The following is an 18,567-nucleotide window of genomic DNA, read 5'->3' as shown; positions in this document are numbered from 1 at the left end:
ACATATAATTACTATCTATTCGGGCCTCTTCGTGGCACGAGCATAACAACCGATCGTTACGAAACATTGTTCAATCTTAACTTTCAACTTGCGAGGATTTGTGAATTCATTCCCGGAGGACCACGCTCGTATCTCGAGCGCAAAGTTCCAAAGCGATGTGATAAAAGTTCCTGATCCGATAAACCTTTTACTCGAATGAAATAAATAAAAATAAAAATAAATACGCGATTTTGTTGACTTTTACGAGTACCTGATTATGTATTTATAATTCAAAACCAGTGGTACTTTACAAGTATAATAATACTCCAGGTTAAGCATTTATTTATTTATTTATATATTAAAAAAAAAATCAATAAAAATTCACATGACCGTCCGATAAATTATGCGTGTCTAATAAAAATGCATACTATTTTAATTTTAATACGTTCAGATTTTGTCTAAAAAACATAACTAAGATCTACTCATTGGTCTACTGAATGAGAAATCAGTTGTATTGACGTATTGGACAATTTATTTGCATTTGGTGATATGACGTATATCTATTAATATTATTACGTTACATGGTGCCTCCAGTATCTCGTTGTTGTATAATGATACGAAATAAATTATTGTGTACACGGAGACATTATTGATAGTGTGCGGATGGTTATAGGTGAAAAGTCTCGCGTGAATCTGGTATTTTTATGGAAATCTTTAACTATTTTGCACTCGGAAGACGTGCTTGCGTGTACATTTAGTTGATCATAACTACAGCGGTTATAAGGTTCCGGAAAAAAGATTCATAAAATCCACTAGATACTCATATATTTGTGAGCTATTGCTCATCCCGTATGAATATAAGAACATTTTAAAATGAGGCCATCAAGAATAGATGATTTTGTGTCCGATTAGGCTTAAAGTGATATTTTATTTATTCGATAGAGTTGAGAGTATAAGACAGTTTATGGCAAAGGGAGGTAGATATGGTATAGAGGTACTAAAGGTTTTCGTAATGCATTAAATGCAACGACTGTGGGTCAACGCTTACCAGGGGCGGATTGGCAATTATTTTCGGCCCAGGAGATATGAAATAAACCAGCCTATGAACCGCAAATCAAACTATTTTACCCCTCCCCCTCCCAAAAATGCTTTTTTTTTTTGCATCAATTTCAAAATTTGTTTAGTTTCACCTCTAAATTAGTAAGATCTACAATAACTTTACTATAATTATATCTATAATAGTTTTGGATAAGTCACATGATTCATCAGTTCCAACTTGAACTTGAAGTTTTATTTTAATGCATCTTTAAATATATATTTATTTTTTTAATGATTTTTATTTATTTTATAAAATAAATTTTTTTTTTTTTGGTAATTATTTAATAATATAGAGCGACCCAAACAAGGACCGGCCCATCAGGAATTGTTTTATATATAAAAAATCAATAATTTTATGAATCCTGAAAAATATTTTAATTTTTTTTTTTAAAGTATGACAAAAAGTATATAATTTTTATTTTTATTTATACAAGAAAATAGTAGTCTTAGATTTAAATTAATGTATTATATTACATACTATTATCTTGATTCATTAGATCAGTAACTGTAATGTTATAAAAAATATCCCAAGGAAAAGCATTTTTCAAAACCCCCGAAAAAAAAAAAAAAATTGTGTATAAATTGTGCTCTGGCTTTTGATAACGGTTATAAATTACACGAAACGTACTCTATAAAAATTAAATGAACGCTCGTAGTTGATTTTATATCAACGTTAAAATAAAACTAGACGCTGCCGGGAACGTGGTTAAATGAAATTATGTTGCAAGTATAATATTTTTCGAAATAGATTTTCTTGAGTATTATTTACGGAGAATTCTAGATGCTATGTCATTTCCGGAATTTTCAATGTAAACTCGTAATGGATAAACAGTTTTGAGCTTAAAAATCAATTTTTTTCTCTGTACTCGTGTATGGAGTACTTTTCATTATCAAAGACAATAGTTATATATTCAGTAAGCGTTTTGCACTGAATTAAAACGATAAAACGTACACAATTATTCATACTTTTTAAGTATTAATTAATTATTTTGTCAACACGAGAGAAATCAATGCAAAGTATAACAAATAATATTTGAATTCGAAATCTTGAAGTCGTAGCTTTCGATGAAAGGTTACCGAAGTTTTAATTCATTATCATGCAGTAATTAAAATCCGAATTGAAAGGCGTAATTCGAATGTTCTATTAGTTTAAGAAATGAAACGCTTAAGGTGTTTGGTTTAATGAACTGATTAAATAAATGTACGTTCCTCCGAAGAGGACAAAATTTATGGTATTTATAATTTCACTACTTTTAAATCTAATTATATCAATTATCGATATAAATTGAAATTCTAATTATTTTTGTCTACTCCGTCAATAAACGGTAAAATGGTCGACTATTTAAACGTGTAATTTAATCAAACGAATATAAACCATAACTATATACCTAACTTTGCTCGTGTGATTTGATTCGCGACGCGAAGAAAGAGATCATATTATTATAAAAACGTATATTTGTTAAATAAAAAAATAAAAAAATAAATAAAAAAAAAAACAAGAATTACTACGAAGTCGTGTAGAATATTCTGTTACGGAAATAATTGGTGTACTCAAAAAGTAAAATATAATCATACAAATTATAATAACAATACGTATATCAAAAGTGACTTAAAATTATTAATTGAAAGTGGGCATGCAATCCGATTCCAACAAATTAAAGACTTTAATATGATGGTGAAAAATTAAAAGATATTTTAGTGTGTGAAAAAGTATTATGTCGAACAATAAGAAAAAACTCGTTATTAAAAAAAAAAAAAAATTACTCCACATTACCTACACATTTGGACTGTAATTTGTTTCTGTTACTTTCGACGAATAGAGAAATATCAAATGGAATTATTATCGTGTTTTCAATGGGCTATATGACAAATAAATCGATTTTTTTTTTTTTTTTTTTAATGTGTAAAAATTTAGTGTTTTAAAAAAGAAAAATTTAGAAAATTGTTTTCATACCATTTTTTCCATGTATAGGTCACGTTGTAACGTGACATCATAAAGTCACACCTATAGTTAGTATATAAAATATATGCGTGGTATTAATTTCCAGCGATTAAAATAATTATTGGGATATATTGATTTAAGGTAAAAGTTATAAAAGTACATTTATTTAAAGGTTATATATTTCTTCGGATGATTTTATTCTTCACAATATTAACTATTGTAATTCATGGAAATGACAAAAAGTAAGATTTTATATTGCAAAAATGAATAGTATTATCCTCCGTTTTTTAAGTTTTAACCTATATGTTGTTATAATAAATTATAATATAAGAACTCAAATAAATTTAAAGAAAGCCCCATAAAATATATATTAATTTAAATAAAAATATATATTTTATGTGTATTTTTTTGAATGTTTGTATTACATTATTTTTTACATCAAATATCATAAATATAAAAAGTTGTAGTTAAGTTTATTTCTTACCTAAGTCGATAATTTTTGACATTAAATCAACTTTTCAGTTATTTTGAGTTTTGCACAAGAATTTTTTTACTATAAATCGTCCTAGTATTTTAGAAAATACAACTTTTTCTCCTGTTTTATCATTATAGTTATAGTCGAGCACTGCCAATAAATGTCGCATGAAAATACTTGTAAGTTGTTAGTGTTTTAGTTATAATTAACCTATTACTTTTGGTTAATAATCTACTCAATTTTCTATACCTACATTTATTTAAATTATATATTTTAATACGAGGTTTCTTTTATAAATTTATTTCAACTTTATATACTCGTAACAGAGTATATTATTATTTTAATTTTTGACATTCCTTTACTCTACATGGAACTAAGTGTATTACTATAGAGAATATAATAATGCAAAGAATTAAATATACTTAATATAAATTTACTTTTACAACTTAAATTTTAAATCAATATTTTCCAGTAATTATTTTAATCGTGAGAAATTAATACCACGCGTACATTGTATGTATAACTCAACGATTGATTACATGACGTCATAAAGTCACGAGTAGAACGCGACTTATATTTATACATAGAAACAATTATCTGAGAACAATTTTTAGACAATATCAATTGTTCTTTTTTAAAGCACTATGTTTTTTTTACACAGTAAAAAAACAATAAATATTGACAAAGGACTTTTTAACACGAACGATTGATATATTAGTTATTAATTAAACGTATATTTAATCATCTGAAATCAATACTATGAAATTTAAATAATATAAAAAATAAACTATCATACTCGTAAAAGCGCGATTTATGGTGATGTCGTCGGTTTACAATGGATGTCTTTAAATACTACAATGTGAAAAATTATTTAAAGTTCGTCATAAAAGACGATGGTGTGTATAAACAATAATTACTCGTTTAAAATAAAAACAAATATGTTCCTCGTGTCTCATGGATCATAAACAATAACGTTTACTCGGAGAAAGTTCAAGAAAAAATTGAAAATTACTTATTCAATGTCTTTTTCGAGTTTATATTTTGATTTTATAAGATGCAATACGTGAAGTATTTTTATTGAACGAATAATTTATCGTTCCTTGCATAAAGAACTGAAACGTACCTATCATATCACTTAGAATAAAAAATATTTAGTTTGTGAATAGTTATAACTAAAGCTATAAGTATTTATAAGTTCAAAAAAAATGATTAACGATTATAGTTTAGATTGAAAATTAAAATTCGTTGAAATTCGTCGGTGTCAATAGCACGGTTTATGTAATATAAGCCATATACAATTATAAATATCACACCTGGGGGAGGGGGTATGTTGTCATTTTGTACATTTTGTACATTTTAACAACTATGGACGGCGAATGGTTTAATGGTTTGTAATATTTCGACGCAGTTTTATTTATAAACAAAGTAATTGAAATGCATAAAACGAATGACAATCATCATCATTCGGATGAAATTTTAAAAAATTGTCCCGCTATACGACGTAATTTATTCATATTTTTAAACTAGAACGAAATAATAATATTTGACGAAAAACTATGGCATAAATACATTTCGTCTCGTATATTTCATAACTCATGATTTAATGTGTAATAATTTATAAAAAAATAAAAAATGCTCATTCATGGGATACGGCCACGACCAAACGGCTACGTACATTTGTCCCTATTCGCATGGGATATAGGTTCAGATCACGGTTTATAGTGGTTCAGATAGTGGCGTTACAAGGACACCAAGTACAGTCGATACAGAGCGTGTTATATAGTTCGGTTCAGTCAAAAGTAAATAAATTTAACATACCTAACCGAGTGTTAAGTTAGGTGTAGTCGCTGTTTTTCAAAGTAAAGAAAAGTTAACTTCAGTGTACATAATAATGAAGACGCTAGTTCAATAATTTCATGTCGTAAATTATATGTTAGAACTACGTGGAAATCTTGAGCCATTTTTGTACTGCTTGTAAAAAAAAAAAAAAAAAAAGAAGAAGATTAATAAATGTGATTTAATGAACATATGACATTAAAATTGATTTTTTCTACTCCAACCTAGTTAAATTTCTATAGTATTTGGACAGACTAGAAATTAAATTATAATTAATTACAGTCGTATTTAGTTTAATGGATATATTAACACGTTATGTATGATATATACAGATTTTAAATCATGCCCATTAATTTTCTTGCGAATGTTTGGATCTCATTTCTGAGTGCAATAATGCTGAACTAACCACAGCACTCCACTTTTTGCAACCACAAACGTATTTATTAACTTATTTCACGCGTTTATAAAATATTTAGTCTGTATTTCACTACGTTTTTTTTAGTTATAAATTTAATTTATTCGTTAAGTCGATCGTGAAGTGCAATCACTGTATGTTTTTTAGTTAGTATTATTTTTAGCATAATTACTATAGTATTATTAGGCAAACGCCCACCTAAGTAACGCAATTTGTATCATGAAAAATAATGTAGCAAATGCGTAACAACAAAATTATGTTTGGTGTGACACAACGATTACCTATGTATCTAGTAACTAGTAGCACCAGTTATCAACATGTCTTTTTCATCGGACGTTAAAAGTGTCATAGCGGTAGTGAATTTAATCGATGGTAATAACGCAAATAATATAAGAAAGGCGGTATTGGGTTCATTCATATTGGAAAAATAATCAAAATATTGAACGTAGTATTTTTGATATAAAATATAATCAAATAAAAATAATAATTTATTAAATATATTAAATATAATAATATAATATTAAATATAATCAATGAATCGTATGTCTGCCTAGAGCGATTCCAATAATTTAATAGAATAAAATAATTAATCAAAGTAATATTTATTTACAAAATGTCTACCAAGTAGAATTACAATTAATTTAATATGCGTGTTACTATTCATAAAATCTTTTCACATTTATTATCGAATACGTTTTTATTACTGTAGTCCGAAATACTATAGTTATAGATACTTGGATTGACTTCAATTATACCAACAAAACTTATATTCAACTCTGGATCATTTTTAGTTTAAAAAAAAAAAAAAAAATTAAAACTTTCAAACTTTAAAAAACGAGTATAATGAATAAATTAAAATCAATTCCCAAGCGCTTGTCATTAGAACAATATAGCGCGTAACGTAAAATGGAATATACTGTATTTGAATGACACCGACGTAACATGCCATTTGTCATATCAGTGTCGCATCAGATTAGTTTGCGTTAAATCCATTCCTTACATTGTCCTTACATGTAAAGTAGCGTACTTGATGCACGCTACTTGCTACATAACTTGTCATGCCACACTCCACGATATGTTTTGGGTGCTCGGCTTTAAACGAAAACACTCGAAATATGTACGGGAGATACGTACTTTGCCATAAATCGTTACTATTTCAGTAAAAATAGTAACGAAAATTATGTTTTTTTTTTATTTTTATTATTTTAACACCGGTATAGCATTGCTAAAATTCTAAACGGTTTAATAAGCAATCCTGCTCAACATTTAACTTTTATCATAACTTATTATGCCACGTGGTGTATTAAAAAAAAAATAAAAATAAAAATCCCGATCGATATTTAAATTATTTTAGAATTTTATTTTGCCTTGTATAATGTAGCGACCGCTATGATTTTTAATTATGCTATAACGAACCGCAGCAAATCTGGTATTGAGTTACAAAACCTATTATTCAACTCCAACAATAGTACACGTAAACTAAGTACTGCAATACGTCGGACGGCCAATATAGCATAACAGCATAATTATACGGTTTCAAAGCGTCATAACTGTAATCATGCGACTCTGCGTATGACTTGGTGTAAGAGTATTTATTATAATACATTTATATTGTACAAATACAAGACAATGGTTTGTGAATCTGAGACGCTTCCCTCTTGGTTAAAAATAAAAGAAAAAAATATAATAAACCACAGAAAATTAAACAATACTGTGTCGATTGATGATACGAGAATGTTAAACAAATAAAAATTAAATATAATTCAAATGGTTGCATTCATGTTTAATCGATTCTAAACTCATTGTATTGGTTCAAAATTTAAAAATTTAAATAATTTACATATTTTAATAATACTTCGTATGCTTAGATTTTTCAAATGTAAAGGTTGGGAACAAGTTTTTATTCAATGAGACATAGTGCTTTGTGAATAATATTCATTTCTTAATAGTAGAGGGCATATCCGGATTTTGTGCATTATCTGGATTATTTAATTCAATTTTACTGTCCAAAAACTAATTTTTATGCTATAATTCATAAAACATAATATTTATTTGTTGTTAAATTTTAATCACAGTAAAATAAAATAATTTATTTTACTAGAAATTAAAAATTATTAAAAGTCACATAAAAAGCAAATCCATAAATTCGTATATCCGTAAAGGATACTTCGTTAAATCCGGATAAAAATTTTATTAAAATATGAATTTGAATATCCAAATATTTCAAAAATTGAAATCTTTGAATTTCACGGTCATCTCTAATTTCTAATAATTATAAAACGCAAGTTTTTTAAATGACCTCATTATTGCGACCCATCCAGATTTAGATAATACCAAATATCGATCGTTAATCAATATTACCTATAATAATAAATTTGAAAATAACTTATGCCAATAAGATACAACACAAACACGCAATTTCTCCTTTTTTGAGATTTCGAAATTCACAACACTTGTCTACCCACCAAATTATGTGACGAAATTCGGAAGTTAAATCATAATTTTTTCATTTTTTTTTTTATTTTGCCAGCTTAAAGTTTTTCCAGTCAATATCAACTATTGTATTACTGTGGTACTGAAGATACACCTTTCTTCAAAACAAATTCGTTAAATTGGGTACATTGAATTTTACTTAAATGAAATGTACACACTGCTTCGTTTGATAAATATATTACATATATTATATTTGGTTACGGCAAATCGGATGAGGTTAGTATTTTTTAAATCTTTTCTACAAAAACTGCAAGTGAATATAGAGTACAATATTTTTCATAAATTTGCGTGAGTGAAAATATCTACTAACTAGTATAATATTTTTTCTTTCTAAAAATAATTAACATACAATTTCACTAACGTAATATTTGCCCTATACGCGTTTCCGTTTGAATAATGACCATGTTCTCCACTTAAATCACCGTACAGTAATTACTACGCGTGCACAGAAATATAATCTGTAAACTTGATGCAAGCTTATATTAATATTATGCCTCCTGTATATATGTTACAGGCAAAGTAGGAAGTGATGCCGTGCTGGATGCATCCGAATTGGGTCCCGAATTATTTTAGGTATTACACTAGTTGGATCCCGGATTTTTATAGGTATACACTAGTTGGGTCCCGAATTCTTATAGGTACTACACTAGTTGGATCCTGAATTATTTTAGGTATACACTAGTTTCTGAATATTTTTTGGTATGTACTATATTATACTAACATTTTCCTTCCCATTTTAATAGACTTAAGTCTGTCTATGATCTATTTAAATCACAGATATGGTTAAAAATGTTTTATCTTTTTTTTTTTTATTGTTTTTTATTTTTTTCTTCCGTTAATTTTTATTTATATTATATAATGATTTTTAATATTTTTAACTATACTTGTGGTCTAAATATATCATAAACAGTCTTAAGTCTGTTAAAATAGGAAGGAAAATGTTAGTATATCGTAGTACTTATCAAAAAGTATTCAGGAACTAGTGTAATACTTAAAATAATTCAGGACCCAACTAGTGTAGTAACTATAAGAGTTCGGGACCCAACTAGTGTAGTACCTATAAAAATCCGGGATCCAACTAGTACACTACCTGAGATTAGCCCCTGGTACTCGGGATCCAACTCGGATATTCCGTCAATTCCCGATCATTGTACACAATGCCTAATTTTTGAGAGCAAAATATAAATAATTTTACATTATCCTGGCATTATATATAGTGTCCAATTATATTTAGACACTAAAGGTAAAATATTTAAATATTATTTATTTAAAAAATAATACTTAATATGTTATGTACTGGTCATTTTAATAAACATAAAATAAATTTAAGTATACACCTTTAATATTAGTATTTATAAGTTATCAATTAGATATCTCCTGTTGAAGAATTAATATTATTGTTTAAAAGTAGTTTTACATAACTAAAATGAATACAATGAATATTATTAATTTATTGTTATTGTAATTAATTGTGTTAAAAATTAATATTAGGTACATAGAATTATATTACTTTTTATTTATTTTTCATAAACCACTATTGTGGCACTTCGAGTTGCCAGTTGATCATACCTAATACGAATACATTTATAATACCTTTTACCACCCAAGTAAGGATATTTTCTTTCCGCTTCTCGTAAATATACTAGTGGTATCACATTAGGTTAGATAAACATATCTTTGCATCTCGTAAATTATTATTATTACAATTGTTTATTTTTATTAACAGCCATCGTCGACGCGTACATTTCACACAGTTAGTATCTCGTAAGTCATGGTATCAAACGAATAAAATATGTAAGCATAGGTATAGTAAGTATAAATGATATTCGATATGAATGTGCGCAGCGCATTAATTCGCATTGTCCACTTGAAACCGGGCTATGTACACTTTTCCAGAGCACTCTTGTGCAGTACCCGGCAAATGTGTCACAATACCTGGATTAACTACTTTGTCCATAACATAGTTATATAAATACATGTGAAATGCAAGGCTGGGCATTAATAAAGAGTTTAAAATTAAAATTAAGTTAAAATGTTAAGTTAATTATTCGTTAATTTATTTCAGAACTAAATTTTAATTGAATAAGTTACTTTTTCAGAATATATAAGGTGTTAACCTTATATAGAAGTAATAAAAATATGTTTAATTCTTATATAAACCAATTAACCTTACAATTGTGTTTTACTTCATTGAACCTTGATAAATTATCAGTAATTAAATATAAACAATTCAATTAACTTAGGATGGAACATGGTTGTATATTTATATGAATTATGTAATTATAGTATCTATACAATTATAATAAAATATCTATTGAATATTTCTGTGGAAAAAAAATTAGTATAATCGTTTGTATATTAGTTGCTGATTAAATAACTGAAATGAAAAAAATGATTTGGATATTTACTTAAGGTTTATTAATTAATGTATTTAATGAAAAATTTTTATAAAACTTTTAGTGGGATTAAATAAATACATTTATTAAGGATATATATATATATATATATATGTATATTTATTTATTTATTTGTGTAAAATATGTTTACTATGTATTGAAGATATTACATTAATAATAAAATTCTAATTGTACTTATAAAAATATTACAGTTCATCATATTTTCTAAACTTATAAAGGGTTTTAAAAAAGTACAGGTTGTTTCAACTTTAGCTACTTCTTTTATGATTGGAGAAAGAGATAATCAGTGCTCTACCATCAAAATGTAGGCTAAAAAAAAATATTTAAATTGATATAATTTATAGAAATGTTAATTAAGTTATCGATGGAAAATGATTTTTTTTTTTTAATTAATTTAACTTTTTTATCCATTAATTTTTTATATAACAAAGTTAAAAAATATATTATTTAACTTTCAACTTAAGTTAACGAGTTAAAAAATCTTTAACTGGCCCAAACTTGACAAAATTCAAATAATGTTTTGCTGTACAGCAGTTTAGAAAAAGGTAGTAGTTGTGTGTGATTGACTGTGAAGTAAATAAAAATAAATATTTGTTAAAATAAATAAAAATGCAATGGACTACGTAAAAAAAATGATGATAAAGTAGGTACGTACAATAATCAATAATATCGTATACAAAAAGGCTCTACTTGACCGAAAGATATTAAGCCCGTTTTAATCCGTTCCGTAGTCCGATGCGACCGCGGTGACGATCAGTGATTTCTTCACGAAAAATGCCATATCTGCAGATTTCTGCTGTCAGTGTGTATAAATTTTGTTCTGCGGTTCATCGATTTGGATAAAATCAAAATGTGTTGCTCCGGTTATGTATATAATCGATGATATTTGTTCCAAATAATTACACCACGCTCATAAGTAGTATTTTTTTCAAGAGCTGAGTGATTTTTTTGTCCACTACTGCGGTTGCTACAAACGTCACAAATGTCACAATATTACACATGTCAACTGTGCCCATGTTTTTGACTAGGACTAATAGATTAGAAACATGTAAAAAAATAACCTCCAATTTATAAACATAGTTTCGATTGATATAATTTCATAATATAATTTATATTAAAATTATAAAGTAATCATGTTTTCAAGCGGAAAACGTTTGTAATTATGTCACAAATTATTTTATTAACTGGGTGTATGCGTATTCGGTTGTCTTAAATTGTATTGTTCCGGTTACTGATGGTTGTTGTAAGTTACTTAACTATTCGTGATTGTTGTTTAAATTATATCCTATTATACGTTATACTTATCATGATCACTTTACGTTTTTAGGAACGCTATGCATATTTTCACTACATTCAAGCCATTTATTCTTACTTTGACGCAAAGGACAGTTAATTTTACGAAGTATGAAATTATTTTTAAAGAATTTCCATGCTATGATGTATAAAATGTTCGGATATCGTGGCCATTATTCGCTGGTTATTAAATTGATTTAGTTCACGAAATGCAGACAGAAACAGTAATATATTGATTTTAATATCACGTATCAGTGATTCAATAACGTGTTGGTGTTTTTACAAATACACCATGGTCTTAGACAAAAATATTATTTCTGTAATATTGATTCAGAAATTGACTGAAATTTAAAAGATATTATTTGTAAAGAGTTTAAAATCATTATATTTTAAATTCATGATAAGCACAGAAGAGAACAGTTTACTAATTTTCAATAAGATTATAATCAGATGCTGTTTTTCCGGAAGCCTCCATTAGCAATAGTATCCAGAATGCATGTGGGCAATAGCAATAAATTATGTATAGTCGAGCGTATGAATCTTCAAAATATCGTAACTCTTTGATCGTCATTTGGTAATTACAAGTACACAGTACGTGCGAAAAAAAACCAAGAGAAAAACGCTCTTGCATTAGCGATGGCAAGTATCGCATTAAACGGAAATAATTGAAATATATTGATGACTACGAAACGATTAACGTCAGACAAAGGTTTCGTAGAATAAATAGTTCAGAATAATAAAAATAAAAAAAATAAAAATACTTATATGCTATAACGAATAATGGTTATAGAACATTTGTAAGTCTTAAACAAAAAGATCAACATAAATAATTTTCTATTTTTCAATATATTGCTAAAATTGAATCATAATAATATTATGAAATAATTTAAATTTATTTAATATCTATCCAATACTTCGTAGTTAAATAATTTAAATATGTAATACAACAGTAATGAGTTAATACATTTATGCAGGACTTGAATCTAATAAGCATATAGAAAAACCTCGGAATTGAATGAATTAATGCACTGCATTCCTTGGACATCGTTAAAGCTGGTAACAGTCCAATTTCTATGCAAATAAAATCTTAAAATACCGTATTATTGAGGTTATTGATCATTACACATATAACGTCAGTCTCAGTCCTTTTAAGTCTGAACACTAAAAAAAACACATTTTATGTTAAAAACTGATGAAGTATATAATTATTATAAAGCTCTGACTTGTAGCGATGAGATAGTGACCTATGCAGACGATCCTCGTATTTAATATTAATTTTTTTTTTTTTTTCAATCGTTCAACACTAAAACAAATCAATATCCACTATGTGAAATTTATGAAATAAATTTGTTATTTTACATTTATTTAGTCATTATAAACAGTTAGATTGACTAAATAAAATAATGATCATATATCTTGCACTTGAAATGTTTATTTCACTTCAATAATATACAAATAAAAAATAATGTAATGTCAACTTATTAAGTGTCGCATTTTAATTTCTATAAAATATTCACCGTATTATAACGCACATTATAAAACCATGTATTTCCTATTATTTTTAAATAATAAATCACATTATTTTTTACTACAATACCAACTTGAATGTAACAGATTACCACATTGAGATCCAGTAAAGTTATGAAAGAAATTCGTTTTAAATTACGCTTTGCGAACATTTTGCTATAATGATCACGTTAAATAGTTCCCGTTGTATCTTATGAGCACCAACACGGGACAGGTCCTTTTATTTTAGAGAAAATATGTTACCAGAAAATTAACCTCCTTATAGCTATTTCTACTCAATTGTTTGTTCGGAATGAAAACTAAAATCGAAGATCATACCAATAGTTTTTCGGATACGTTAAATAAAAAAGGTCTAAACTCATATTACTCCCTAAATATTTAAAAATACGCTATGTATCTACACACGTAAAGTAATCTTACCGTGGTAGCTTTCGAACGATAAAATTAACTCAAGCGATTGAAATTCATATAACGATTTTTTATTCGAAAACAAAACGAGATAAATGACGGTTACATATTAACGTCGAGTGTTTAGTATATATGAATGTTGCCGTTGTTTTTTAAATGTATATATTTTTACGACATCACTATTTCCTAGTAATAATTTATAGGAAACATATTTTTATCATGTATTGATGCAATCATTATTTGAAATAGTATCCAGAAACACATAACCTACATACATTATATTTCATAATATTTATTTACATACATTTTAACAAAATAATAAAACATGAATGCATTTTTAACGATTTATTTTATTTTTCATCATTGAATGAGTTTATTTTATTAAATCAATATAAATACAATGGTTAATTAATATATTATTTAATGTATTGTTTCAAATGTGTGAATATGAAAAAAAAATAAATAATTTTTGTATATTTTATTCCTTTGATGATGTTACATGGAGAGTAATTATAGAAACAAAACTTTATGAGTCATTACTAATAACTAACAAATATCCTATCTTAAACAACAGTTATAAATATTTATTTGTTTCGTAATTAACAAATTTAGTACGCAAAGCATATTTTGTAAAATGTCTTGATTCAGAAAAGTTGGCACGTTAGTATTGGTACGTTGGTATCATAGAATACTAATTTCGTCTTTTAAATAAATACAGAAACCAGAATTGTTATTTTATCATAATTATGAAGGTAAAAATTCGTAACTCAAATTTTACTTGGTTTCTCAAAACAAATGTTTAAAGATTTTAATCACTACTATAATTGTTCTCATTTTGATTACAATGCTTCGAATAAATTTACGATTCTTTGTGCTTCAGTTATATTAATTTTAATCGCAATTCCAGTTGCATTTTAATATAATGTTTGTTAAATTTGATTTTAGGTAGAAAAAAAATAAACGCACGCACACGATTTCAAAAATCGAATTTAAACTACTGTATAATTGTATTTTATTTTTTTTCTTCTATTAAATTTGACGCACATTAACATAATCGACCGTAGTTCGAGAAGAATACAAATGCTTTACGTATATTTATACACTACCGTAACATTTTTTTTTCCATAGAAATTCGTGTCATATGAATGAAAAATATTAGAAAAATAATTGATTAATTACACTTTTATTCCGCACTGACCTCGCTCGTCCGTTAAACGTATAAGCCAACTACTGGCCGTGGTAATAACATGTTTGTCGTAAGGCGCGAGAATGAAGTGAAATTATTTTGACACTAGATTCGTGTTGGTTAGACGTTCGATAATAATTAATAATACCTTTTCGTGTTCCTTGCAGTCTGTTGTCACCCTGGACGTCGGTGCGACTTTTGGCGAATCGATTGTGCACGACCTCCCTAGAGATATGACCGTGTGCACGAAAACCACTTGCGAGCTACTCAGGATACAGCAGAACGATTTCAGAAAGATTTGGGACGTAAGTATGAACGCATTTCAACCAGTAGTTAATGAGCCGTGATAGTAGTATATGCTCCGTAACAGTGAAAATAGAAATAATCAGTGGTGGCCAAAATTCAGAGGGAACGCATTTAAATCTGAGTTTCCCCTTAAAAATCTATAGATACTTATAGATATTAAAATTTATAATTATATTTTATCTGAAGTGGTCGACCAACAATGATAAAACTTTTCGTCGTTCGGAAAAAAAAATTTCATTGTGAAAAATTGATAAAATGAGGATTAGATATCCCCAAGTACAGAAAAAAAATAAGAAAAAGTATACATTGCGATACTTTAAAGATGAATGAAATATAATATGAGAATGCCAAACCTCTTATGTACTGATTTTAATATTTTTAAAATACCTCCTATACGTATTCAAAAACAATTGAAATTCACAATTCACATATTATATAGATATAATTAAAAAAGGCATGATAAAAAAAAAAAAATTAGAATTCTCCAAAGTATTTTTAAAATTTTTATTTTTAATACTTTATTTTTATGATTATGAGAAATATTCTAATTATTTTAAAATGTCTTATGTAACAAGTGATAACAATTTGAAAACATAAAAACTTTCCATGAGTCATTTTAATGTTAAAAACTCTGCTTAGTGACATAATTGTTAATAATAAAACTTAAATATCTTTTTCTTATTGACCTGTATAATATACAGTGTATATGTTATACATTATAGTTATTTTATTATTATCATTATTCTTATTATACTAATTTGATAAATAATTTACTCTCAAAGATATTATTTAGTAATTATATGGAATAATGGTTAGTTTAAGGATAAATTATATGCTCCACGTTGAAGTTTCGCACGTAAAGGATTTTTCTCAATGAACAATGAATATTGGTGGGTACGATATTATTGGCGGACGATGGTAATCGGAAAGAATATACGATACCATAATTAAAAGTTAAGTTTCAGTTTTCCTGAAATATTATTCTATACTGCCGTTACTGGTAATAATATTTAAAACGATATCAAGCATAAATAATATTATTAAAATGTCGAAATTGTAATACGGCGCTTTGTATAGGCAATTGTGGTACATCTATGTACTGCAGGCCGTTTACGCATAACATGAGCAATACGTCATCGTGAGATTTTTCGTATTTGCTTTGCTTCTGCTTTATTTCAATATTTTAATAAATACGGCATCTAAATGTTATTTAAAACGTTATGACAAAAAAAAAAAAAATAGCTTTAAAACATATTTACGATAAATGAAGTGTTCGGTAGAATAACCGGGCACCTCCATTTACATTTTTCAAAATTGAGGTTTTTGTATATTCTGATGGAGAAAAAAATCGACAGTCATTTCCGTGTTATAACCAGGTGGATCCGATTATTATTTCGCCCGATATATTTGCAAAATGAGCTGACTGGTTTTATGTTTTCCGGTCAAAGGTAGGACAGCTCCGGAGTGACTTTGTTTTTGCAGAGAATAGTATGACTATAAAATATTATTATTATTAGCGATATCACAAACTACACATGTTTTGATACCACTCTGTCGTTCCCGTTTTATTTACTGTAAATTATATTTATAATAAACAAAATACAATTTTAATGTTATTATAATAATAGTGTTTTATGATATTATGCATATTTAAATAATAATTAATTTTTTTTTCTCTTTTAATAATATATAATTATATTTTTTTTCTGATTTATTAATATTTAAAATTACTAAACTACTTCTTAAATGTAATTTCAAACATTTTTTTTCTTTTTAATATCTATAGTAATAGTATAATTATATGAGTAATGTATGACATATAATGACTTATAATACGAAATATAAATACAATTTTTTGTTGATTCCAAAAATAACTGTACAATTCCATTCAAAAATACTGAAAAATATAACTTAGAATTTATTTTTAAGATTTTATTATGTAATACATTATAAGAATCCTCATCAACAACGGTTTCGAAGATACACAATAATCAATTCACCTTCGTATATTTTTAAATTCAAAATAATTTTCACCTGTAAAATTTGAAGAAAACGGAGCTACCTGTTTATTCCACCGAACCCTTCAAAAAGTATAGATGTGTAGATGGTTTAAATTGTAAAATATCGATTTCCAGTCGCATGATGCCCAAAGCGTTTTTCTAGTACGATAAAACTGCCCACACGTACGTTCTGTACCGTGTGTGTAAACGTGAAAAACGAATATAAAAATCCCAAGACGTTTTGATTAAACCGTAGGGCAGTAAATTTATGACGCATGCGGTAGCCGAGGTATAAACGCGTTTTTACGATGCCTTAGAATTCTCCGAGCACAATTTTAACGGCCGTTACAAGAATATAAAGCTTATTAAGAATCTCATACTCGTTTCGCGTGCAGCTCCGACATGCTGTATTAACCCAGTACTCGGCAACCCCATGGGTACCGTGTGTTATTTACATTTATAACAGTAATAATCGTAATAATAATAACAACGATGCTAATGAAAATAATAATAATGCAAATAATAATAACAATAGTAATAGTAGTAATAATGGTTTTCACTGTAACTGTTTGCCTAGAGGAAATTCCGTGACTACGACGATCGATGATGGTAAATCTCTTTACGGCCACGTTTCAGGACATAACCCGGAGGATGGATGCAATGCGCGTAAACGATTTTACCTTTGCACCCCGTAATAATATTAACAATAATGATAGTTTCTACCGACAGTACCAACAAATATAATAATAATTATAATAATATTAATAATAGTAGTTGTAATAATAATAATAATAGTAATAATAATGATAACAATCAAATACCGAGTGGATTAATTATAATTGAAACGGAATAGTTTTACATCGTGTTACCATAAAATTCCATGATATAATACTAATAAACTAACGAAGAACGATAAATCAATGCATGGACATTTGATTTCAGTGGTGTTGTAGTCGTAAAAGCTTAGTCAGACGAAAAACATTTTAAAAGGTCGCAGAATCTAAATATCAGCCCTCATGACTTACCCGGTGGTGAGGTATAGTGGTTTTAACCCAAAAAATATTGTTGTAGACTTTAATTTTTCCATATTTTTAATAAAGTTTTGATGCGGTTTGGTAGTAAAACTTCGGCACAACGTGAAACGGCTTCATCCTTAATTTTCAAAAGTTTGCGGGCCAAGGCCTGATCTCAT

The 18,567-nt window shown here is 27.3% G+C and overlaps 1 protein-coding gene across 1 annotated transcript in view; it reads left to right on the top strand.

The window, feature by feature from the left end:
* Positions 1–18,567, top strand: part of LOC112691996 (rap guanine nucleotide exchange factor 4) — a 351,221-nt gene that overhangs the window by 238,054 nt on the left and 94,600 nt on the right. The window contains exon 4 of the mRNA XM_025566496.1: positions 15,237–15,374. Coding sequence (XP_025422281.1) covers positions 15,237–15,374 — 138 coding nt within the window. The remainder of the gene's footprint in view (positions 1–15,236; positions 15,375–18,567) is intronic.

This window comes from Sipha flava, unplaced genomic scaffold, assembly GCF_003268045.1.
Source record: "Sipha flava isolate LNK unplaced genomic scaffold, YSA_version1 69_pilon_pilon, whole genome shotgun sequence".
NCBI lineage: Eukaryota > Metazoa > Arthropoda > Insecta > Hemiptera > Aphididae > Sipha > Sipha flava.
The sequence above is the reverse complement of the archived record's forward strand: the minus strand, read 5'-3'. Positions and strand labels throughout refer to the sequence as shown.